This window comes from Cervus canadensis, chromosome 18 (assembly GCF_019320065.1).
Source record: "Cervus canadensis isolate Bull #8, Minnesota chromosome 18, ASM1932006v1, whole genome shotgun sequence".
NCBI lineage: Eukaryota > Metazoa > Chordata > Mammalia > Artiodactyla > Cervidae > Cervus > Cervus canadensis.
The window spans coordinates 18,344,028-18,366,411 of NC_057403.1; the positions used below are offsets into that span (position 1 = coordinate 18,344,028).

General features: G+C 50.5%; 1 protein-coding gene across 1 annotated transcript in view; it reads right to left on the reverse strand.

Moving 5' to 3' along the window:
* Positions 1-341: 341 nt before the first annotated feature.
* Positions 342-22,384, reverse strand: part of NOVA2 (NOVA alternative splicing regulator 2) — a 32,422-nt gene continuing 10,379 nt past the window's right edge. Inside the window, exons 2-4 of the mRNA XM_043436655.1 lie at positions 21,771-21,914; positions 16,495-16,661; positions 342-7,583 (exon numbers count right to left, since the gene is read on the reverse strand). Of these exons, the coding sequence (XP_043292590.1) occupies positions 6,501-7,583; positions 16,495-16,661; positions 21,771-21,914 (1,394 nt within the window). The 3' untranslated portion in view covers positions 342-6,500. The remainder of the gene's footprint in view (positions 7,584-16,494; positions 16,662-21,770; positions 21,915-22,384) is intronic.

Genomic DNA, 22,384 nt, shown 5'->3' on the forward strand with positions numbered 1-22,384 from the left:
GTGAGAGTGTGTGTGTGTGTGTGTGTGTGTTGGTGCTGGTGGTGTTAATCCTGATTGGACACTGAGGTCCAGGGAGCTAAACCTGGATCACTGGCTCCCCTCAGACACACTTGCTCTGGGGGCTCACCCAGTCCAGAAAGAACAATCCATCCCTCCCCTCCCCTCTCTGGGGCCCATCCTCAGGGGTCCCCCCACCCGCCTCCCCTAGATTCCCAGAGCCCTGGGGGAAAGGGGGAAAGAATTCAGGATGAGGGTGGAGGTGGGGAGAGGAGGGAGAGGGAAGGGGATGGGTTAAGAAGGAGTGTGTGATGTCAAGCAAAAAAGACAACATTAGACACAGATGCTGAGATGGCGTTTATCGCGGCAAAAAAAGGTGAAGTCGCCGAGGGAGCAGGGGTGGGGGAAGGGGGTGTGGTGGGGGCCGGGGGTGGGGGCCATGGAAGCTAATACATGGTGCACTAGGTCACACGACGGACACTGGGGGGTGGGTGGGGAGGTGGGGGGTGGGCATGGCCCAGGCATGGCAATGGGGGGAGGGGAGAGGGAGGGCAGTGGGCTCCAGCCAGGAGCTTCTGAAGGTGGGGGGTGGGGGGTGGGGTGGGCGGCGTCTCTGGTCGCAGAGGATGGAAGGAATCAGTTAGAGGGGGTTGAATGGAGACACTGGAGGCGTGGCCACATGGCAGATCGTCTGGGCCCAAGAAGTGGAATGTGGGAATTGGGCAGCAGGCAGGGGACCAACCCTGGGCTTCAGGCTTTCAATCTAAGGATTGGGGTTATCCCAGGGGCCTTAGAGGTCCTCCAGTTACCCCCACTTTCCAAGACAGAGAACAAGCCTGGGAGAAGCTAGCTTGAGGTCCTAACAAGGATTTAACAATCAGCTCTCCAAAGATAGTCCTATCCCCATCCCCAGTCTTCTCCTCCCCTATCTGTCCCAGAGAAAGGGGAAAGATTCTAACTCCTCTGACTCCACCAGTATGTCATGCAGGCTCCTTACTGAACTTGGAGGATGAGCCCACTTCATAGATGGGGAAAACTGAATCATCCTTTCCACACCTCTCCCACCTCCCTGCCAGGGGATCTGTGCACCCCATCCCTTTAAAAGTTAATACTGATATATTGAAATCCTAAGCACTGGGGGCAGGTGAGGGGACACGTCTTGGGATTCTCCCAAATCAAACTGGGATGTGGGCCATGCCTCCAATGGCCTGAGATGCCAACACAAAGAAAAAAAAATGACTCCCCACGTCCCCTGGCTCAAACCAGTACAAAAGTGACTATTTACAATGAAGGGGTGGGGAGTGGAGGGGGGCACAGAAAGCGGTGGGGCCAGAGTAAGCTCTCCATTCGGAGGCAGCCGCGCCCCGACCCTGCCTTTGAAAGGGACGAAGCCAAACAGCATAGTATTTATAAAGGGTCTCTATCCCCAGGCTGGGGAGGACCCTAGGGGTGAGGGACGGGGGTGGGGCATGGGATGGGGTGCGGGTGGGGTGGCAAGGGCGGTGGGAGGAGATGGAGGAAAGGTAGCCATTGCCCCTCGCCTCCCCCCTCCCCCACGCCGGACACACAGTTTTCCGTGGGATGAACACAGAAAGGGTTAATCAAAAAGAGTTCGATGAGCGAGTCTGACGGTCGAGAGGGGCGGGCTGGAGCAATGAAGCCGCAGGTCCCGGTGGCCGGTGGTGATGGAGTCACTTAGAAGATGAGAGGTTGGTGGTTTTGGGGGTGGGGGGAAGGAGAAAGGGGAGGGGAGGGGCATAAGGAGGTTCCCCCCCGCAGTTATCTCTGGGAGAAAAGTGTCCTGGACTGGCTGAGAAGGGGTTAAAAACCAGCAGCCTTCACCACCCCCACCCCCACCGAGACTGTCCCCAACTCCCTCCCTGCCACCCAGCAATCCACCACGCAAGGGGCAGCGGGCACTGACACCACACACACACCTGCGGCGGCACCGCGGGGAGGACACCCCCCCTCCCCAACCTCCACTACGGCGTCCAGGCGGCTGACTGCGGTGGAGCGGAATCGCGATAGAAGAGCTGGCTGTCGCGACTCCACGAGAGCCCAGACCAGCCTCCTCGGCCCCGCAGCGCCCCAACTCGGGCATCGCGCTCCGCTTCTCCCCACCGTGACATCCAGTTCAGGCTTTCGAGACAACCAGCTTTTGGGGTTCCTGACGGCAGGGCGGGCAGGTGCTGTGGCCAGCAGCGAAAGCCTGCCTGACTGTGGTGATCGGTGTGCACCCAAATCAGCAGCCTGGACGCCCCGAATGCCAACCTCATCGCCACTCTTAGTTAACACCTTCTTTTTCCACCGCTCCGTCCATCACTGCCTCTATTCCTGGTACTGAAAGAGCAATACTCAGCGTGGGGGAATCCTCTCACTTTCCAAACAGCAGGCCACCAATCAGAAACAAAATCAGGAGGGTGAGGGATGGAGGAACAGGCAGGAGAAACAAAACAAGGGGATGTTGAGTGATTTCAGGTTAGGAAGGGGGAGAAGAAATACCACTCTGAGAAAAGTGATACCGTATTCTTCCGAGTATAGGTCCCCCACTGTCTGTTAAGTCGACTCTAACCAAACTCCATTTGGGCTACCCATAATTCCCACCTACAAGGCATTAGGGCAGATAAAGATGGCACGATCTTTGCCTTCTGATCCCTTAATAATTATTGCAGTGAAGCCTCCTTGCCCATGCAGAGATGGCCGGGACAGGGTGGAAGAAGGCAGCTGGGGCAGGTTGGCTCAGAGCCCCCTGGGACGGGGGATGAAGGAGGTGAATTTGGCACATTGAACCCCTTCTTGTCATAAGTGCTTTGAGGTCCTTCTCTCGAATCCAGTTGGCACCATCCCTCAGGCCAGCAGAGGAGGGGTTGAGCTTGCCTCCGCCTCCCCAATTTCTATGGATCTGCCTGAAGGAGGTGAGTGGGGTTCTCCCCAGCTGGTGGAAATTGGGGGATCCAAAAGATTAGGAGTTAAATGAAGGGGAGGTGTTGTTTGTTTTTTTTTTTTTCTCTCTTTTGTTTTTTCTTACAAAGATTCTAAGAAAACTTGGGGGTGGGAGGGGTGAGGAAGGGAGACCCAGTTAAGCTAAGTGTGCACAGACTTTTTTTCAACACCTCTTAGGGGCCTCCTCAAAGAGAGAGGGTCCCATTTCCTCCCCTCAATCTGAGGTTCCCTCCCCCCTATCTGAGGTTCCCTCCCCCCAGAGCGGCTCAGTTCCAAGGAAGTTTGGCACTTTTTTTTAATTAATGGGAAACAGAGGAAAGGAGAGGGTTGAGAGTTGAGGAAAAAGACAGACATAGACAAAGATAGAGACAGGACAGGTAACAATGGGAACCACGGGGAGAGAAAGTGAAAGTCTTAGGGAACCAGAGAGGGAGGAAAATGCTGGGTTGGGGTGGGTGTTGGGGGCTGGAGGGCAAATAGGAAAGAAAAAGGAAACAATTCAATGCAGCAAACACTTATTAAGCACCTGTTGGGTGCTGAAGAGCAGGGTGCAGGGAGGCCACTCAGAGTCTCTCAGATCTGATTGGCTAACAGGGAAGGGGGGAAGAGGTGATGGGTTTTTCAATGATTCCCCATTGCTGACCCCACATCTGCGTCCCCTCTGGACAAACTGCAGCACAAAAGATTGAGGTCAGATTGCAGAAGGGACTTTCCAGGGATGGGGAAGACAGTGGAGTGGTAAAATGGGGAAAGGTGTGTGGCTCTCCACTCACCAACACAGTGAGTGAACTAGCTGACTGAGCTAGCAAACTACCTTTCAGATAGCCCTGGCTGGTGGGGTAGGGGGTCCCCGAAAAATGTGAATAGGGAGGGGGCTGTCACACAGATACCCCAAGGGAACACTTTTCAGGAGGCCCAGCCTCCAGAGATGTGTCTGTGTGAGAGGAGTACTGGATCCCACTGATTGGGACCCAGAAATAGGTCTACAGAAAGCATCTGACAAGCTAGAAGGGCAGCTGAGGATGCAAATGATATGCAAATGAGTGCTTTTAAATCCCACCTCCCCACTCCCAGACCTTACTTCACCTCTTCCTGGCTCCTTCCCCCTGCTTATGGGGGCCTGGGGAGTTGTAGGGGGTAAATTCCAGCTTGATACTGCAGTCTCCACATGTGGGTGGAGATGCTGTGAAATACTCTAAGGTCTTTTGAGAGGTGGAGGGGAGCAGTGGCCCATAGGACCACCTCCACCTCCTACCCCAAGAGCCCCCAACTGCAGAAGATATGTACAAGGTTACATCAATAATCGTTTTGGCACTCAAATCTCCATCCGGGTTTAGTCTGGAGATTAGGGGTGACGGCAGCAGCGATGGGAGGTGAAGGATGGGGAAATGGGACCTGCCCCCTACCCTGGAGATGAAGAGGGCATGGAAAAAGTCACCCTAGTGCCCAAGCTACAGCCTCCCATCAGGGCTGTGGTGGGAAATTCAGTGCAAGGTACCTTGAAGGCTATTGCTTTCTAGGGATTTTCACATTTTGATTTGGGGGTGGCTCTCTAGCAAGGGGCAGGGGTCTCCCAGGCTTTAGGGGTAGGAATTGTCTCTGGCTTTTCTCCTCTCCTTCTCTGGGAGAGAGACGAGGAGGCCGGATTCCCCCAAAGCCATGGAGCAGAGAAGGGTCTGGAAGACCTATGAGGGGGACAATTGGGGGAGAGGGTGGGCAGGGGGTGCCCCTCCCCCAGAGATGCTGATGATGGAACCAGGGCACTAGGGTCCCTGCTTTGGGCTGGAGGAAGTGGAAGTGGTCTCCATGAGGGAGGGGGAGATGGACGGGGTAGAGGTGGGTCTCAGCTCTCCTAAGTCCATAGGGTTGTCAGGCCCTGAGATCTCAGCCTGCCAACAAGGCCTTAGAGCTGACCACAGCCGCAGTGCCCAGGGAGCCACTCTCAAACCAACTCTCAGGGCTGCCTGGCTTGGCAGACTTCATCAGAACATTCTAGATCCTCAGAGTCTGTGGTGAGAACACCAAAACATGCCTATCCATCAGAGACCACCAAAGTACTCCAGTCTGCCGGAAACCACAAATCAATCTAATGCATTAGACCACACAAAGCATTCCAGCTCAAGGGACTCTACCATGGCTCACTGCATTCTCCTTGGCCACCGTGGCCTGACAGAGCCACCATACATTTGGCTCACCAGACTTAATGAAACAAAGCCACGCAGACACAAGCATGCACACAAAAGGCGGGGGTGGGAAAGAGGGTCTTTAACAGTTTTCACCAGCTCCATCTCCCACCCCTCCCTGCCAGGTGAGTTCTGACTTGGTGTGTTTGGATGGAGGTGACCCCGAAAATAGTGGGTCTTTTTCCTTATAGTCCTCCAAATAAGATCCAAGTCCCACGCCTTATTCTTCTAGGAAGACCTCCAGGCCAAGACCCACCACAGAGGGGTGTGGGTAGAGGAGGATCAGTGACTGGCCATGGCCTGATACAGGAAGTGCATGCTTCATCCCAGTGACGTCATAGGAAGTAAACCTAGAGACACCACAGGAAGTGCATGCCCTTGCGACATCTCCGAAGTAACCTTCAAGGAAGGCTCATTGAGACATCACAGGAAGTACCTGTCTCTCCTATCATCACAGGAAGTGACCTCTGGGGAACTACTTCCTGGGACATTATACAAAGTGCCAGAAGCACCCCAGGAAAGTACTTGACTCAGTGACATCACAACAAAGACCTTCATACCCATTACTCTAGGAAAAGCCATAGGAGATGCCACAGGAAGTTGTTCCAGCCTCTTGCCAGTCTTGCCCACCGGACTGGCCCAACCCCAGAGCCGGCCTTATTCCCAGCAGCACCACACCCCTCCCTGCCCCGCCGCGCCCCCCCCCGCCCATACAACCTGACAACAAAAGAGTTGAAAAGGCCCACCTAGGAGGGGCAACTCCAGCAGTGGGGGAGAGTAGCTGAGAAAATCTGGGAACTCTGGGGTCCTTGCTCCAAATACCCCATTTCAACTCACACTCCTCTGCTACCTCTGCTTCCGTCATGTCCCTCAGATCCGGAGCTGAAAGCAGGAGAGGCCCGTCATTCTAGGTGACCCAGAGGCTCCTCCCCTCCTCCCATATGGAAACAAAAAGCTTATAAAGGGGGGAGGGGAAATCCTTATCAAAGGAGGGGGAAAAAAAGGAGGGAAAGAAAAGAGAAAATAACGCTTTGTTTTCTATTAAAATCAACAAAATGCAATATATACAGATATCACACAGACCTGGGCCCTGGGAGAGGAGGGTCAGGCCCAGTCAAGCATAGGGAGGAAGGGAAGAAGGGGTCAGTTCAGGGCTGGGGAGGGAGCTTCTTGGCCCCGTCCCCAGCCATCACTCAATCCTGCCTATGACTACCAGAAAAGGGGTGGGGGGGAGTGCAGTCAGGCCTACCCCAGCCCCATCCCAAGAGGAGCAGGACTATACCGAGCTGAGGTCAGGAGTTGGGGGAGGGGGAGGAGGAGGAGGAGGAGGGGGAGGAGGAGGGACAGGGAGCCAGGTGGGAGCACACACCACAGGCCTCATCCCACTTTCTGGGGGTTTGAGGCCCTCACTCCCTGCTCGTAGGTGACCCGCTGGCTGATGAGGTATTGAGCGGCTTGCGTGGCCGCGGGGCTGCCCGTAATGGTGACCCGCCGGTTCCGCGTGCCTGGCAGGAACTCGCCCTTCTTGGAGATCTGGATGCGGGCGCCTGTCAGCTCCTGGTACTCCACCAACGTCTTGCCCCCCTTGCCCAGGATGGCTCCCACCAGGTTCTCAGGCACCGCAATCTCCACCAGCTCCTTGGCACTCTCGGCAGCCAACTTCTCCGCCGTCAGGAAGCCCCCAGCCGCCCCCGCTGCAGCCGCAGCGGCCACCAGCGGGCCGCCCCCTCCGCCGGCCCCGCCGCCCGCCCCGGCCCCGAGGTAGCCGTTGGCTGCCGCGGCCAAGGCGAAGGACCCCAGGGCTCCCGGCGGCGGGGGTGGAGGCGGAGCAGCCCCTCCCGCTGGCCCGGCCCCTGCTTCGCCGGCGTAGGACGCCAGGAGGTTGGCGGCCGCGGCGGCAGCAGGGTTGGCACCGGCGGCCACGGCGGCCAGGACCCCGGAGGCTGCGGCCGAGTTGAGGCCCAGGCCGAGGGAGTTGGTGTTGTAGCCGTAACTGGCCAGCGTGTTGAGTGCCGTGCTGATGGCCAGCAGGTCGGTGCCCGAGAAGGCAGGCAGGGCGGCCGGAAAGGCCCCCACGCCCGCCAACCCCGCCGGGCCCAGCAGGCCCGAGGCGGCGGCGGCCGAGGCGGCGGCGGCGGCGGGCAGCACGTCGGCGGGGCTGGCGTACGGCGAGCCGGTGGGGTTGGAGTTGGCCACTGGCCCAGCCACGTTGGCGTAGCTGATATTCAGGCAGCTGCTGCTCTGGGGATCTTCCTGTACCTTCTGCACGATGGCGCTCACGGCCTTGTGCACCTGCTCGGGTTCGCCGCTGACCGTCACCACGCGCTCCTGCAGGTTGATGCCCTCCGGCTTCTGGGACAGCTGCACCCAAGCCCCCGACTGTTCCATCACGGCCTTCACGGTCGCTCCCCCCTTGCCGATGATCAGGCCCGCCGTGCTGTTGGGGACGATCAGCTTGGCCTGCGTGGGGAGCCAGAGGGAGGGTCTTTAGGGGCGGGGTCATCGGAGACTGAACAGCAATATTCGTGTAAGACTGGCCATCTCAAGGCATTTCCCACCCCTGGCTCTCAAGTGTCCAAAATCAGACCCAGCAAGCCCCCTGGATATGCACCAGTATGGTCCTACCGATTAGGAAAAAAAAATTTTTTTTAATCTAAATTAATTTTTTTGGCCATGCAGCATACAGGATCTTAGCTCCTCCATCAGGGATCGGACTTGTGTCCCCTCCAGTGGAAGCATGGATTCTTAACCACTAGACCACCAGGGAAGTCCTTGGTTAGAAATATTGACTTCCTTGGTGGTCCAGTGGTTAGGACTCTGCACTTCCACTGCAGGGGGTACAGGTTCGATCAGTGATGGAGGAGCTAAGATCCTGCACACTCTGCAGCACAGCTAAAAGAAAATAAATAAATAAAAATAATAGTGCAGAAATACTGAAATAGTTCCATATTTATTAGTTAAAAGAAAAAAGGAGCTAGTACTCCAACTCCCCTCGGTAGCCTCTCAGCCACCCTGTCCTTGGGACTCCTGGGTCCTCCTTACATCCAGCACCTAAAAGTTTAATGGCTGACCCAGAGGGAGCCCACCAGGACCCCACCCCAAGCTTACATTGGTGCCCATGTCCTTCTATATCATTAAGTACTCTGACTCCTAGCCTCAGAAAAGGCATCATTAGTTTCACTTTACAGATGAGCCACCCAAGGCCTAAGAGGTGAAGGGACTTGCCCCAAGGTTACCCAGAAGGAACTGAAATTCAGCCTCATGGATTACTGCTCCATTGTGCTTTCCACCCCATGACATGGTCACCTGGATTAACCTTTCTGTTGTTATGGATTGAATTGTTGCTCCCACCCATCCTAATTCACCTCTTGAGGTCCTAACCCCTTGTACCTCAGAATATGAATGTATTTGGAGATAGGGTCTTTAAACAGGCCTTGAAGATTAAGTGTGTTCATTAGGATGGACCCTAATCCAATATGGTTGATGTCCTTATAAGAAGAGACTAGGACACAGACACACAAATGGGGAGGACCATATGAAGACAGAGAGGAGGAGTTCTCTGGCTGCCTAGTGGTTAGAGCTCCTGGCTTTCACTGCCATGGCCCTCTGGGCTTTCATTGTCATGGCCCGGGTTCAATCTGTGGCTGGGGAACTGAGATCCTGCAAGCCATGAATATGGCAAAAAAAAAAAAAAAAGAGAGAGAGAGAGAGGGAAAAAAAGCCATTTACAAGTCAAAGACAGAGGCCTCAGAAGAAACCAACACTGCCAACACCTAGAGCTCAGATTTCTCCTGATTTCTCAGATTCCTCCAGAATCGTGAGAGAATGAATTCTGTTGTTTAAGCCACCCAGTTTGTGGAACCTTGTTATGACAGCCCTAGCAATCTTATACATGAAACGTATAATCTTATCTGTGAAATGATGGTAACAGAGCTTACATCAGAGAAGATGGAGTAAACTGGTCATGTTATATGATGGTCCCCCTTCTCAGCTGTAGAGCAGCCCATCCTTTGCAGCTACACATCAGATCAATCTTAACTCTAGTGGGGATATTTCAAAACCAAACGTCTCCTTTCACATCTCCAAGAGCATTTCTAAACAGAAGTCCCTCCTTTCCAGTGCTTCTCACATCCCCCCAGACCTGTGGGCTCAATCCTTGGAAGCTCTCATCTCTGCCTCTCCTTTTTAACCCTTAAACCTGACCCCAGTGGTGTCTGGGAAATTGTGGAAGTGGTTTTGGTTGCCGAGAAACAACTGGGGGCAGATGCGGGCACTCAGTGGGCAGGGCCAGAGATGTTTGCACACAGTAACGTGAGAGTCAGTTCCTGGCAATGAAGAACTGTCACAAGTTCTATATGACTTTTGAATGTCCCCCTGGACATTCATGCTGGTGAAAAGTCTGTTTATAAATCTCCCAACCCAGAACTGAACTTCATGCTACACGTTAAGTACCAAGTATTTTTTCCTTTTGCACAGTTTTAAGATCTATTGAAATTTTCAGGAATGTAACTACAGTATCAGTAAGTCAAGATAAGGCTGTATTTTGTTTTGTTCTGAACTTTACCAACAGTCATTCATCATTTTAGAAAACTATGACATCATGCAAACTATTATATATAGAATGGATAAACAACAAGTTCCTACTGAATAGCACAGGGAACTATATGCAATACTCTGTGATAAACCATAATGGGAAAGAATATGAAAAAGAATGTATATATACAAATAACTGAATCATTCTGCCATACAGCAGAAATTAACCTAACAATATAAATCAACTACACTTCAGTTAAAAAAAAGAAAACCATGACACTGGTAATAACGCCATCTGTATCATTTAAGTCTCCAATACTACGCTCTGGATCACCATGTTTCTTGCTGTGTCACTCAGGCCATGTTAGGTGTGAGCAGCTATTTCATTATTTCTTCTACTGTGGCCCTGCCTGAGCATTTACATATTAAAATTCATCTTGCTAAGTGTTAGCCACTCAGTCATATCTGATTCTGTGCAACCCCTTGGCTGTAGCCCACCAGGCTTCTCTGTCTATGCAATTCTCCTGGCAAGAATAGTGGAGTTGCCATTCCCTTCTCCAGGGGATCTTCCCCACCCAGGGATCAAACCCAGGTCTCCTGCATGGCAGGTGGATTCTTTACTGTCTGAGCCACCATATTAAAATTCATCTTATTTTATAACAAATCACCTTCCTTTCATTTCTCCTTTATGAAAAAATATTTAGGGATATAGGAAATGTACATCCGTACAGTGGAAGATTACAGTCAATTTAAACCAGTTGAAGGACTGATGCTTGCTACAACATGGATGAGCCTAGAAAACATTATGCTGTGTGAACGAAACCAGGCACAGAAGACCACATATTGTATAATTCCACTTATATGAATGTTCAGAACAGGCAAATCTATAGAGACAAAGGAGATTAGTGGTGGCTTAGGGCTGGGGTGGGGAGAGCTGGGAGGATTGAGGGGTAGTGTTTAAGGGGATCAAGATTTCCTTTTGAGGAAATGAAACTTCTAAAATTGATTGCGATGATGGATGCCCGGCTCTGAATACAATAAAGCCGTTGAACTGCACACTTTAAATAGGTCCAACGTATTTTTGTGGATTATATCTCAATACAATTGTTAAAAATTTTAGAGGTGTAGATATGCTTTCTCTTTATATAAATAGGCTCATTGTATATATAATTTCAGAGAGTAAAGTGGGCATGGGAAAATATTGGGTTGGCCAATAAGTTCGTTCCAGGTTTTCCATAAAATGCAATGGAAAAACCCAAATGAACTTTGTGGCCAACCTAATATATGCAGGAGAAAGCGGACATTGGGTCCTTCAAACAATCAAACAGGGCTGAGAACTGCTGCTCTACATGCTCTGTTCCCTGTTGATCTCTCTGATTTCAGTCTTTCCTTCCTCTTGCTTAGTTCATTGCAGACACACCAGACTCCTCGCAGTCCCTCCAACTCGCCAAGCTGCACCCAGACGCAGGGCCTTTGCACCAGCTGTTCCCATACCTGGAGTGCTTTTCCCCGGAAAAGAGGGCTTCCTACTCTCTTCATTCATTGCACAGATGCACCCCCTCAGAAACCCCTTCCCAGCCCACCCAGATTATCAAAGCTCATGTGTGTTTATTTTACGTCTCCATCATGGATATCTTCAGATTCTATAACTGCTAATTTCACATCTCTCGTATGATGTTGAGTGGACCCCTCAAAAGTCCAAAATGAAACTCATCTTCCTCCTCAAATGTGTTTCTGCCACAGTCTTCATTTCGGCACAGGGAAAATGCATCCTACAACTACTTGGTCCCAACCTTTTGGAGTCTTCTCTTTCCTTTACACTCAACATCCAATCAGCAATTTTGTTGGCTCTGCCTTCAAAAATATATCCTAGATTATGCTAGATTAAAAGAGATTAAGAAGGTATAACAGCCAAATGCAGCACATGAACATTGAATCTTTAATAAAAATAATCTATACATGTAAAAGACATTTTAGACAATCTGAATACGGACTTTTTATTAAGTAATATTATGAATTCAGTGTTAATTTTTATAAGTGTGATAAAAGTAATATAATAATAGGAGACTATCCTTGTTTTGGGGAGCTATACACTGAAGTATTTAGGGTGAAGACTAGTAAAATCTACAACTTATTTTCAAATAGATCAACAACAGGGACTTCTCTGGTGGTCTAGTGGTTAAGACTGCATGCTTCCAATATAGGGGGCGCAGATTTGATCCCTGGTTGGGAAACTAAGATCCTGCTTGCCTCTCAGTTCAGTCAAAAAAAAAAAAAATCAAGCTGATCAACAACAAAAAGAACCCCAAAGTCAATGTGTATGTCTGTGTGTAGAAATAAAGCAAATGTTAATAATTGGTGAGTCTAAGTGCAGTGTATAAGGAGTTCATTGTACTGTTCTTTAAACATTTTCCAAATAAAAAGTTAAGAGAAAAAAGGTACCCATACTTCCTTTCCTTTTTCTCCATCTTGTCTTCATAGTACTTTTCACTCTCTGACATCCTATACATTTTATTTATTTGCTTCTTTTCTGATTTCCCAGGGGAGAATTTAAGGTCCATAATAGCAGAAATCTTTGTCTTTATTGCTTACTGCTGGGTTCTCAGTGCCTAGACGAATGCCTGGCACATACTTAGCCAAGGGTGGGTGAATGATAGGTACACATGCAATGATTGTTGTCCCCAGGTGCAGACCTGTTTTTAAACCCCACATCTGTGGTACAGCCACCTAGGAAAACAGTCTTGCAGTTCTTCAAAAAGTTAAACGTAGGTTTTATCATATGACCCAGAAATTCCACCCTACATATTTACCCAAGAGGACTGAAAACAAATATCCATACATTTGTTCATTAGCAGCATAATTCATAATAGCTATAAAGTAGAAACATCCCACATTTCTATCAATTGATGAATAATAAACAAAATGTGGTATATCCATACAATGAAGTATTATTTGGCCATAAAAAGAATGAAGTTTTGATACACACCGCAGTATGGATTTGGGCTTCCCAGGTGGCCCTAGCGGTAAAGAACCTGCCGTCAATGCAGGAGATGTAGGAGTTGTGGGTTTGATCCCTGGGTCAGGAAGATCCCCTGGAGAAGGGAATGGCAACCCACTCTAGTATTCTTGCCTGAAGAATCCCCAAGAACAGAAGAGCCTGGCGGGCTATAGTCCATGGGGTCACAAAGAGTAGGACACAACTGAAGCGACTTAGCATGCACGCACGCACAGTATGGATGAATCTTAAAGACTTTATGTTAAGGGAAGGAAGCCCGACTCAGAATGCCACATTATATATCATTATGTATCCTTCAATTTACATAAACTATTCAGAATAGGCAAATCCATAGGCACTAAAAGTAGATCACTGGTGAAAGGGGCTGGGGCAGAGGCACTGGGGAATAGAAAATGACTATTAATGGGTATGGGGCTTTTTTGGGGGTGGTGAAAATGTTTTGGAATTAGTGGTGATCAACGCACAACTTTGTGAATATACTGAAACCACTGAATTAAACACTTTAAAATGGTGAACTTTACAGTATGTGGACTATATCTCAATACAGCTGTTATTTTATAGAAATCACTGGAAAAAGAGAAGTCTGACAAGTCAAGGGGATAGAACATTAGAATGTACAAAACCAGGCCTAAGAGTAAAGAGGGATTTAGTATGTGATACAGCATTTCAGAGCAACAGGAGAAGGATTAAAGCTTTCCATCCAAGAAATTGTGTTCAGTGAGGAACGGTGAAAGCAAAAGCCTTCACCTCTCTGTGCCTCCGTTTCCTCACTGCTGACATTGACATTACCGCAGCGGCTCTATTCAGGTCTTGGGGATATTCAATGACTAAGGTGACTCCATGGTGGTTGGCACAGAGGAAGCCCTCAGAAAACAGTAGCTGCCTTCACGATAGGCCCAGATTGCAAGACCACAGCATCTTAGATCTGCAGATGCAGTTTTATAGAATCCTGGATGTTAGAACAGTAGAATGTTAGAATAACATATTCCTCGAATCTTGGAATCACAGAGCCGTAGCATTATAAGTGTCTTAGAGCCAGAAGGACCTCAGAGACCATCTGCCTCAGACGTTTGCAAGTCTGGAGATTTAAAAACAACAGTAACAATAAGCAGCAGCCGCAGCAGCCACTAATAACTGTATAAAGTAGGTACTATTATTAGCACATGTTATAGATTGGGTGGCTCAGATGATAAAGAATCTGCCCACAATGCAGGAGACCCAGGTTCAATCCCTGGGTCGGGAAGATCTCCTGGAGAGGGAAATGACAACCCACTCCAGGATTCTTGCTTGGGAAATCCCATGGACAAAGGAGCCTGGTGGGTTATGGCCCATGGGGTTGCAAAGAGTCGGATACAGCTGAGTGACTAACACACATAGATTGGGAAAGGGAGGCACAGAGAAGTTAAGTAACTTGCTTAAGGTCTCACAGATGGTGACTAGTAAAGCCAGGATCTGATCTCAGGCCAGAGTTCATGTTCAGATTCCCAGGACTTCTCCCCAGAAATCTGGATTCAGTGGTCCCAGGCTGGGACTCAGGAATCTGTGTTTTAACCCAGATGATTCAGATACCAGCCAGGGCTGAGAACCACCCATCTAACCCAGAGGTGGCAAACTGGTGGTGCTCAGGCCACAGCCAGCCCAGCCACATAGTGTTTTAAAAACTGAGTCAACCTTGAAAAATCAATTGATTTCAAATATATTTGACTTCATTTGAAAAATGTAGAAGATATTATGGGAAAACCCAAACAAACTTTTGGGTCAACCCAACAATGCTCCGTCCTCATTCCCAAAGGGTTAAGAATCAAGTGGAGCTGAGCAGCAACTACCTGTTTTAGGGATAGCATGATACCTCTATGATAAGGCCACATCCTCACTCCTTTATGTTCCCTTTCTGAATTCCGGAGACATTTCAATTTATAATCCCCAATCTGACCCAGCTTCCCCACTGTAAAGAAAGGGAAACTGAGCATACATAAGGAAGAAGACACAGGGTAACACAGCAAGTCCAAGGCAAAAAGGGAACAGACTTGCCTCCTGACTCAAAAATCCCATAGTAACAACAATAGCAAACATTTTTGGATAATTGCTTTTCAAACATTAATAAACACTAGCTATTACCCTTAAATAGGTACCATTATAAATCTCATTTCACATGGAGAAATCAAGTCACTTGCTCAAGGTCCCGCAGGTAGGAAGTATCAGAATAGAATTCAACTCAACATCTGACTCGTGTCTGAACCTTCAGCCATTATCTCTTTCATTCTTTGAAGCCCCCGAGTAACAAGGCAGAGAAAAAAAAGTCCTGGTTCTATAACCGTTTGACTCCACTATTTCAGAGTTCCTGTGGCTTAGGGAGTGGAGTAAGACGCTCAGGTGCTAATGGTGCTGACCCCATTTTCCCTGCAACATGTACAAACTTTTGATGAACCCTGAGTCCCTAGCGGCCACGACCAAGGCGGAGGGGAGAGGCAGTACCTTCGCTTCCCTGCAAACTGTAGGGAAGCTGTGGCCTGCTGGTGGGAAGGGATTTAAGAGAGGGCCGGCTGGGCGCGAGGGGCGGAGTTGCTTCAGCACCAAGGACAGCAGCCGCGCTCCAAGCCTCCTGCTCGCAGGTTTTGGGGGGATCGTTCCGTTTCGCAGTATTCTACCAGGGTTTGCTGCCCACCGTTTCCCCACGAACTCATAGAAACTCAGACCCGTGGTCTGTCCCATCTCAGGGCAACAGGATTTCCCAGGAATCCCAGTTTCCTTTTACCGAGGCCCTCTCTCCTACTTCCAAGCAGACGTCTGTTCAGGAACCCTCACAAGGGGGCTGTCTGCCTGCTCAGGGATCTCGCCCGTTTGCATCTTGTGCACACGTATACGGGAGTGGAGAGAGGGAGAGCAAACGGGGAGTTTGCCGCAGCCAACTCCGTGCCCTGCTTCCGCTCGCCGGGTCAGGGCCATGTTGCCAGGGGCTTTGCAGGAAGCCCACCTCCCTGGTGTGCACAGGGGTCCTGGTAACCCGAGAAGCCCAGGAAGCGACTGATTGCTCTTGCACATCCCTCCGCCACGGCTTCCTGATAATGCAGGCAACCGGAAAGCTCTGCCCTCCTCCTTCCATCCCTCCTCAAGAGGGCTATGTAGCAGAAAGACCCGCCTCCTCTCTTCCTAAGGAAACACCATTTTCCCAAAATGGTGGCTAAACTCTTATCCAGTAACTAATGAACAGAGTGGGTAACAGTGCTGTGTTGCCTATGGATGGGGTGGTTACTTCCGGTGAGAACAGGAAGTGGGAAGCAGGCGGTTTTGACAGACAATGGGATGAGGTGGAAGAGGGAAGGGGATCTGGTAAATCTTAGGAGGAAGGGATAAATAAGGGGATCTCGGTCAGATTCTCCCAGACCTTCATTCTCCCTCTGAATCAAATCATTCTAATAAGAGGTCTGGCGTCCTCAGGCTGACTCTCTTTATGAACCAATACCATGTATTTGATTGATAAATGTTTTATAGCTTATTCTGCCATTGAAGTGGTCTTTCCAGGTGGCTCAGTGGTAAAGAATATGCCTCCCAAACAGGAGATGCAGGTTCAATCCCTGGATCGGGAAGATCTCCTGGAGAAGAAACGGCAACTCACTCCAATATTCTTGTCTGGGAAATCCCTTGGACAGAGGAGCCTGATGGGCTACTGTCCATGGGGTCGTAAAAAATCAGACAGGACTTCACAGCCAAAAAACTACCACCATGCCACTGAACCCTCCTTGCAAACCGGTGACATGGAAGAAGTGCTTTCTCTCAGATCCCACCAGCTTTTACAAAAACCCAGCCTCTATCCCTGCTAACCTGCTTGGCTCTGTCAGGATTCATTGTGGTCTGGGGCTGAAGGATATTGACCACCTCAGGCTTGGTCATCGCTTGTGGGATTTCTCGGACCTTCTCGGCAATAAAGCTGTGCACAGCATTCAAGGCCTCTGCTGTGCCCTGTACCAGACATACTCTCTCTGTGGTTCCTGTTGAGCAAGGAAGAGAGGGGTCACACTCATCAGAAGGAGAGTGAGTGGAATTCCTGTTTTATTATCTTCACTTCCTCTCCCTCCCTTAAAACAAACCCAGGGGATGGAAGAATGATGCTTAAGTGCTTTGCTATGCCCACAACAGCCCTGGGCAAGGGAGACAGGGCTCAGCTGCCTCTTCCCAGTCCTTGCTGGCTCTCGGTTGCTTTGGCAACCATTCACTCACTGCCCCCCCCCCACCTTCTAGAAGCCGAGAGCTCAGGCCTGCAACGGTTGCCACAGTAACTGGAACCCCCTTATCGGTGTGGCTGGCCGGGTCCTCAGCCCACCCCCAGGGGGATGAGGGACGAGGCCCCGTTGCCTTGGCAACCCCTGAAAGCCTGCAGCGACGGCCTCTGGGCTTTTGGAGAGGATGGGGAAGGGCTGGGGGATGGGGGAGACAGCAGAGAGGCCTGAGTGCCTGCCTGGACCCACCAGATGGAGGGCTGAGGGGTGGGGGAGGGCAAGGGTGGGGAGAGGGGAGAGCAGAGTGGGTCAAAGACAACTCATGGAAGAGTGGAGATGGGCATACAGAAAGGACGGCGGGGTGCCTCTGCTGGCGATTCTCCAGATATTTGTGGCGGTTCTGACCTGGGCATCCTTGGGGTGTGTGTGTGTGTGTGTGTGTGTGTGTGTGTGTGTGTGTATTGGGGTGGGTAGCAGAGAGAAGAGGTGCTAATTCTAGGTGATGTTGGGATATATATGTATGAAAGAGAGACTCTGGGTGACACTGACCAGTGCAAACACATCTGTGAGGCTGTTTGGGTGAGTGTGTGTGTGTGTGCATGTATTTTCTTCGGCAGGACTGGCTCAAATATTATCTGTGTATGTATGTAAAAGAAAGAGCAGGAGAGACCAGGATACAAACAGACTGCATGACATAGTGATTTCAGTAAAGACGTTTGTGTGGGGGAGAAAGACTTTGGATGTCACTGTGATGTTCAAGGTTATGTACACTATTTGTAAGACGGAGCTGGGTGTGCACGGAGGTTTGGGAGTAAGAAACAAAGAATCCCAGGAAGTGGCATTGAGGCTGTACAATGAATGCATAGCACTTGGAGACTGTATGACAGTGCGCCTGTGTGTGTGTGTTTGCATAAGGGAAAGAGATATCCGGATACCTCTAGGTGTTCAAAAGACTACCTGGACAAATGGTGTGCGGACTGCATATATACGTGCAAAGGCGCGTGTACAGGTAACAGGCAAGACACTGTGAATGATGAGGGTGAATATGAGGAAGAGAAAGAAACCGACAGGCAGACCCAGGTGTCAGTATGTAAGAATTGGTATTTGGAGAATTGTATTTGTGTGTGTGTCTGAATTACAGTCAGACAAAGAAGACTCCACCAGGACTGGCTGGGGTGAAGCTGTGAGTGCAGATGATACAGGCATGCTAGGTGTGGTATGGTGTGTGTGTGTGTGTCTCCCTGGGTAGGATTCTGTTTGCAGGACCAGTTAGCTCCCTGGGTCTATAAAGGGTCCTGAGTGCACCAGGCTCCATGTGCCTGCGTGTCTGGGACACTTGGGGGTGAGTGTCCAGTGTCCTGTGGGTATACCAGTCCAGCATGCTAGTGTTACACCCTGATCCCTCGCTTGCCGTCGCTCAGCCTGGCATGCCAGTCTCGCCGTGTGTCTGGGTGTCCCCGTCTTGGGTCACTGGTGTAGCTGACATCCCCCATGTCCTCTAGGCTGCTGTTCCTCACTCTTACTCCCCTCCACCCCAGAACAATGGCTTGGTCTGAGCCAAGCGTGAGTCAGCGCATAGGCTGCCTCCGTCTGGGTGTAAATAGGAAAGGGTGTGGGTCAGGGTGGGAACTTGGGGGGTGGGGTGGCCCCAGGGAGAGCCTGGCTGAAGTGGCCCCGCTCTCCATCTCTGTGAGGCTTCCTTCCAGCTCAGGGAGTCTGTGATCTCACACCCGCTTGTAGTTCTTAACCAGGATCCACAGGGGCTTTGGGGGACTCAGTTAAACCCTGAAAGAATATCTAATAATAACAGCTGGTGCTTACATAACACCAATTTCCGGACATCATTCTAAGCACTTTTTATGTATATATATATATATATTTGTTCATTTTAATATATGAGGCAGGCGATATTATTATTCTTGATTTATTACTAAGGCACCTGCGTTTTGTCCAAATTCATTCAGCCAGTAGCGAAAAATCAGGGTTTTGAACCCATGTGTCTGGCTTCAGAGTCTGGGCTTTTAAACATTTAGCCACCCTGTGCTAAACTTGGTGTGGGTGGAGTGTGTGTGTGTGTGTGTGTGTGTATGTGTTGGGGGGAGGCATACAATGATTGCAATTTTGCTTTTGTATTTTTGATGGTAAAAAAGAATAGGTAAGATATTAAACTTGGCCGCAAAGATGTTATAAATCAAAACATTTTTTAAAAAAAGTGTCTATATCTGTTTTTTTTCTGAGGTTAGGGTCTAGGGCTTCAGGTGGCTGTTTAAAATCCGAAGGAGTTTTAGAATCAGGAGAAGGTCTGGGTAAGCTACACAGAAGACTGCGTGGCTTGGGGCAGGTACCTGCTTCCTTCAGGGTCTAAGTCTCTCCAGGTATGACTCAGAAGGATTGAATCTGGAGCTTGGGGGTTTCTGTACCAAGGAGGGGGCACCCTTCGTGTGTTCTGCCCCTCACTTTGGGTTAAGGGCCACACAGATTTTTGTTTCATGGAGTAGATACATAAGTGCAGACATATGTGTGTGTGTGTGTGTGAGCTAACTAGACCCTTACAATTTCTCCACGGTCATTTCTCACCTGTCCTCTCACCAGCCACACTGAACAACTAACCCCCACCCCACAGCCTTTGAACGTGCTCTTTCATCTCCTCTCATCACACTTTACTGCTCTCTACCTAGCCCACTCTTATTATTCTGGCTTCCTCCTCCAGGAAGCCCTTCCTGATAATCTCAGTCTGGGTCAGGTGCTCTGTCTGAGCTCTCTCCATTCTCTGGGCTTCCCCAGTCCCAGCCCTGACCACCCTAAGTCATGACTGGTATTCAGTTTATCTTCCCTACTGGGATGTGAGATCCATGAGGGCCAAGCTGGGGTGTCTCAGTCACTACTGTGTCCCCATCTCTGTCTGGCACGGGGCTGGCCTGAAGAAGATGCTCAGAGAATATGAATGAATGGAGGGTATCAGCCAGAAGCAGAGAAACACATGCGAGAGCAATAGCATCTCCATCTCTTATGTTCCTCTGGGTCCTGGGAAGTCCCAGGGATAGGACTGGGATGTAGAGAGCTGTGTCCTGCATCTCTGAGCCGGGAACCAGCACATGCTGTATGATCTGGAAGTTCCGAATGGGCTTGGGGGGTGGGGAGCAGGACTCGCTGCACGTCCAGGGGCTTGGGAGAGACGCTTAGCTCACGTTGCTTGCTTGAACAGTGTTTGGCCCAGGAGAGAGTCAGTGACTGGCTCATCCTTTGGGGTTCTCCGCTGCCTAGCCGGTGGGGTGTGTCACTGCGTTGGGAGGGGATGATGTGTGTTATGTCATAGAATGAGATCTAGGGGCAAGGAACCAAGTGTCCTTGGGTGGATGTCCTAAGCAGAGGTCCCATCTGTACCTTGTGGGCTAGAGGGGTGAGGGGAAAACTGGGCCAGGGTGGAAGAGAAAAGGGGGTTGTGCCAGGTTCCCTGGACTGTTCTCTAAACCTCTTGCCAAAGCTGCTTAGTGAGATGGGAGGCAGAGGGCGGGGTGGAAAGAGGAGAGAGAGAGAGAGACAGGGAGAGAGAATATGAAATTGTCCTGACCCTGGGCTTCAGCTCTGGTGTTTGACCTAAAAAATCCAAGGGGATTAAGGATGAACTAGAACCAGCACTGGACCAAAGATGCAATTCAGGGGACCTTCCCTGGATTCCTAGATGTTGAAGCTCAGGCTTCAGTCCTGGGAGGGAGATATGAAGCGGGTGAGAGATATTGAGGGGGATTAGTGAGAGGGGAGGGGCCTGGACAATTTATGATTGGAGGAAGGGAGATAGAGCTGGAGAAGAGGCAGAAAAAAGGGCTGATTGTGGAGACAGAGGAAAAAAGACACGAGGAAGCTGAGACTTAGGAGAAAAAGAGGACTGTAAGGGGAGAGATGGGCAAGCAGGGATGGGAAGAAATGAGGAGCAACCCCCTGCAGAGAATGACTACCCATTGAGGGGTGCTACTAAGCACTGGTTGAGTGGGTGACTGGAAAGAGATAGCTGGAGAAAAAAAGTGAGACTAAGAGGTGGAGGAAAAGGAAAATATGGGGAGAGAGATGGGAAGACAGAAAGGGAAGGGAAGAGGAGGGGACAGAAAGGGAAAAGCAGAGATGGACAGACCAGCTGGGCGGCTAAGAGAACAGAGATGGGGGACCTCCAAACGGAACCAGAGAGACAGAGGAGAAACAGGGCAGGGGGAGACAAGAGAGAAGCCAGTGGGAGTGGAGACTCAGGGAACAAGAGATGAGAAAGTCAGAAACAGAATGAGAAAGGGACCGCCCTGGCTGCCCAGTGGTTAAGAACTCTGCGCTTCTAATGCAGGAGGTGCGACTTCCATCCATGGCTGGGGAACTAAGATCCCATGTGCTGTGTGGCTCGGCCAATGGGCAAGAAAGAAAGATGATAGAAACAGAAAAAGACATGGAAAGAACGACACAGATGGAGAACCAGTGTGACTCAGATCGGGTGAGATGGGGTGACAGAGAAATCCAAAGGGGAAGACTGAGGGTCTGTGTAACAAGGATGGCTGGCCCCCCAAGCCTTGAGGGACACCCCAACACCTGCCTCCTTGGCCAACCCCCCCAGCTCCTCCAACAGACCCAACGGGGCAGGTGTGTGGGAATGGGTACATCTGCCACCACATCATGCAAATGAGCTCATGAATATGCAGCAGCCCATTGTCTTGCCCTGCCCCCACCCCCATCTGCTCGGGCCTGGCCCCTGGGGCCCAGGGCTGCTCAGTCCCCTTAGGGGGAGGAGGGGAGGCCCCCTACCACTCTCACTGCCCCTAGGGGAGCCTTCCCCACTCCTGGAGGGCCTAGATGGGAGGGATGGGAGGCCGGAGCAAGCGTGCCCCCGGGGTTGGGGCTCACCCGGATAGAAGTCTTTGGACTTGGAGAGCTTGATGGTGGCTCCCGTCTCCTTCTGCAGCTGCACGATGGTCTGCCCACCCTTGCCGATGATGGAGCCCGCAGCGTAGCTGGGGATCAGCACCTTCAGGAAGTATTCACCTTCCTCTGCAGGGGCACACAGCAGGGAGGGGAGTCAGGAGAGAGGGGTCTTCACTTTTGGATAGTACCTCTTGGGAGGCACTGGCATGGGCTGGGCTAGGAAACCCGCTGGGATCACAGTAACATACAGGAGCAAGGACTCAAGAAAGTAGCAATAGGGAAATAATACACGTAATGATTTTCATTCTCTCATTCATTCATTCCACCAAGAATTCCTGAGCACCTGCTATGTGCTTGGCACCATGCTAGAGAAACAGCCATGAAGAAAACAGACAAAGGTCCCTGATTTCACAAATAAGGTCAAAAGAGATTCAGTGATTCAGCCAAAAGCATACAGTTACATTCTTCTAGAGCAGGGGAGACAAGACAGTGCATTTCATGTTGTCGGATGGCAGTAAGTACCAAGAAAACAAAAAGAGGTAGGAAAGAGGATGGGGAGTGTAGGTGCTGGACTGTCCGATCTGGTGACCAGGAAA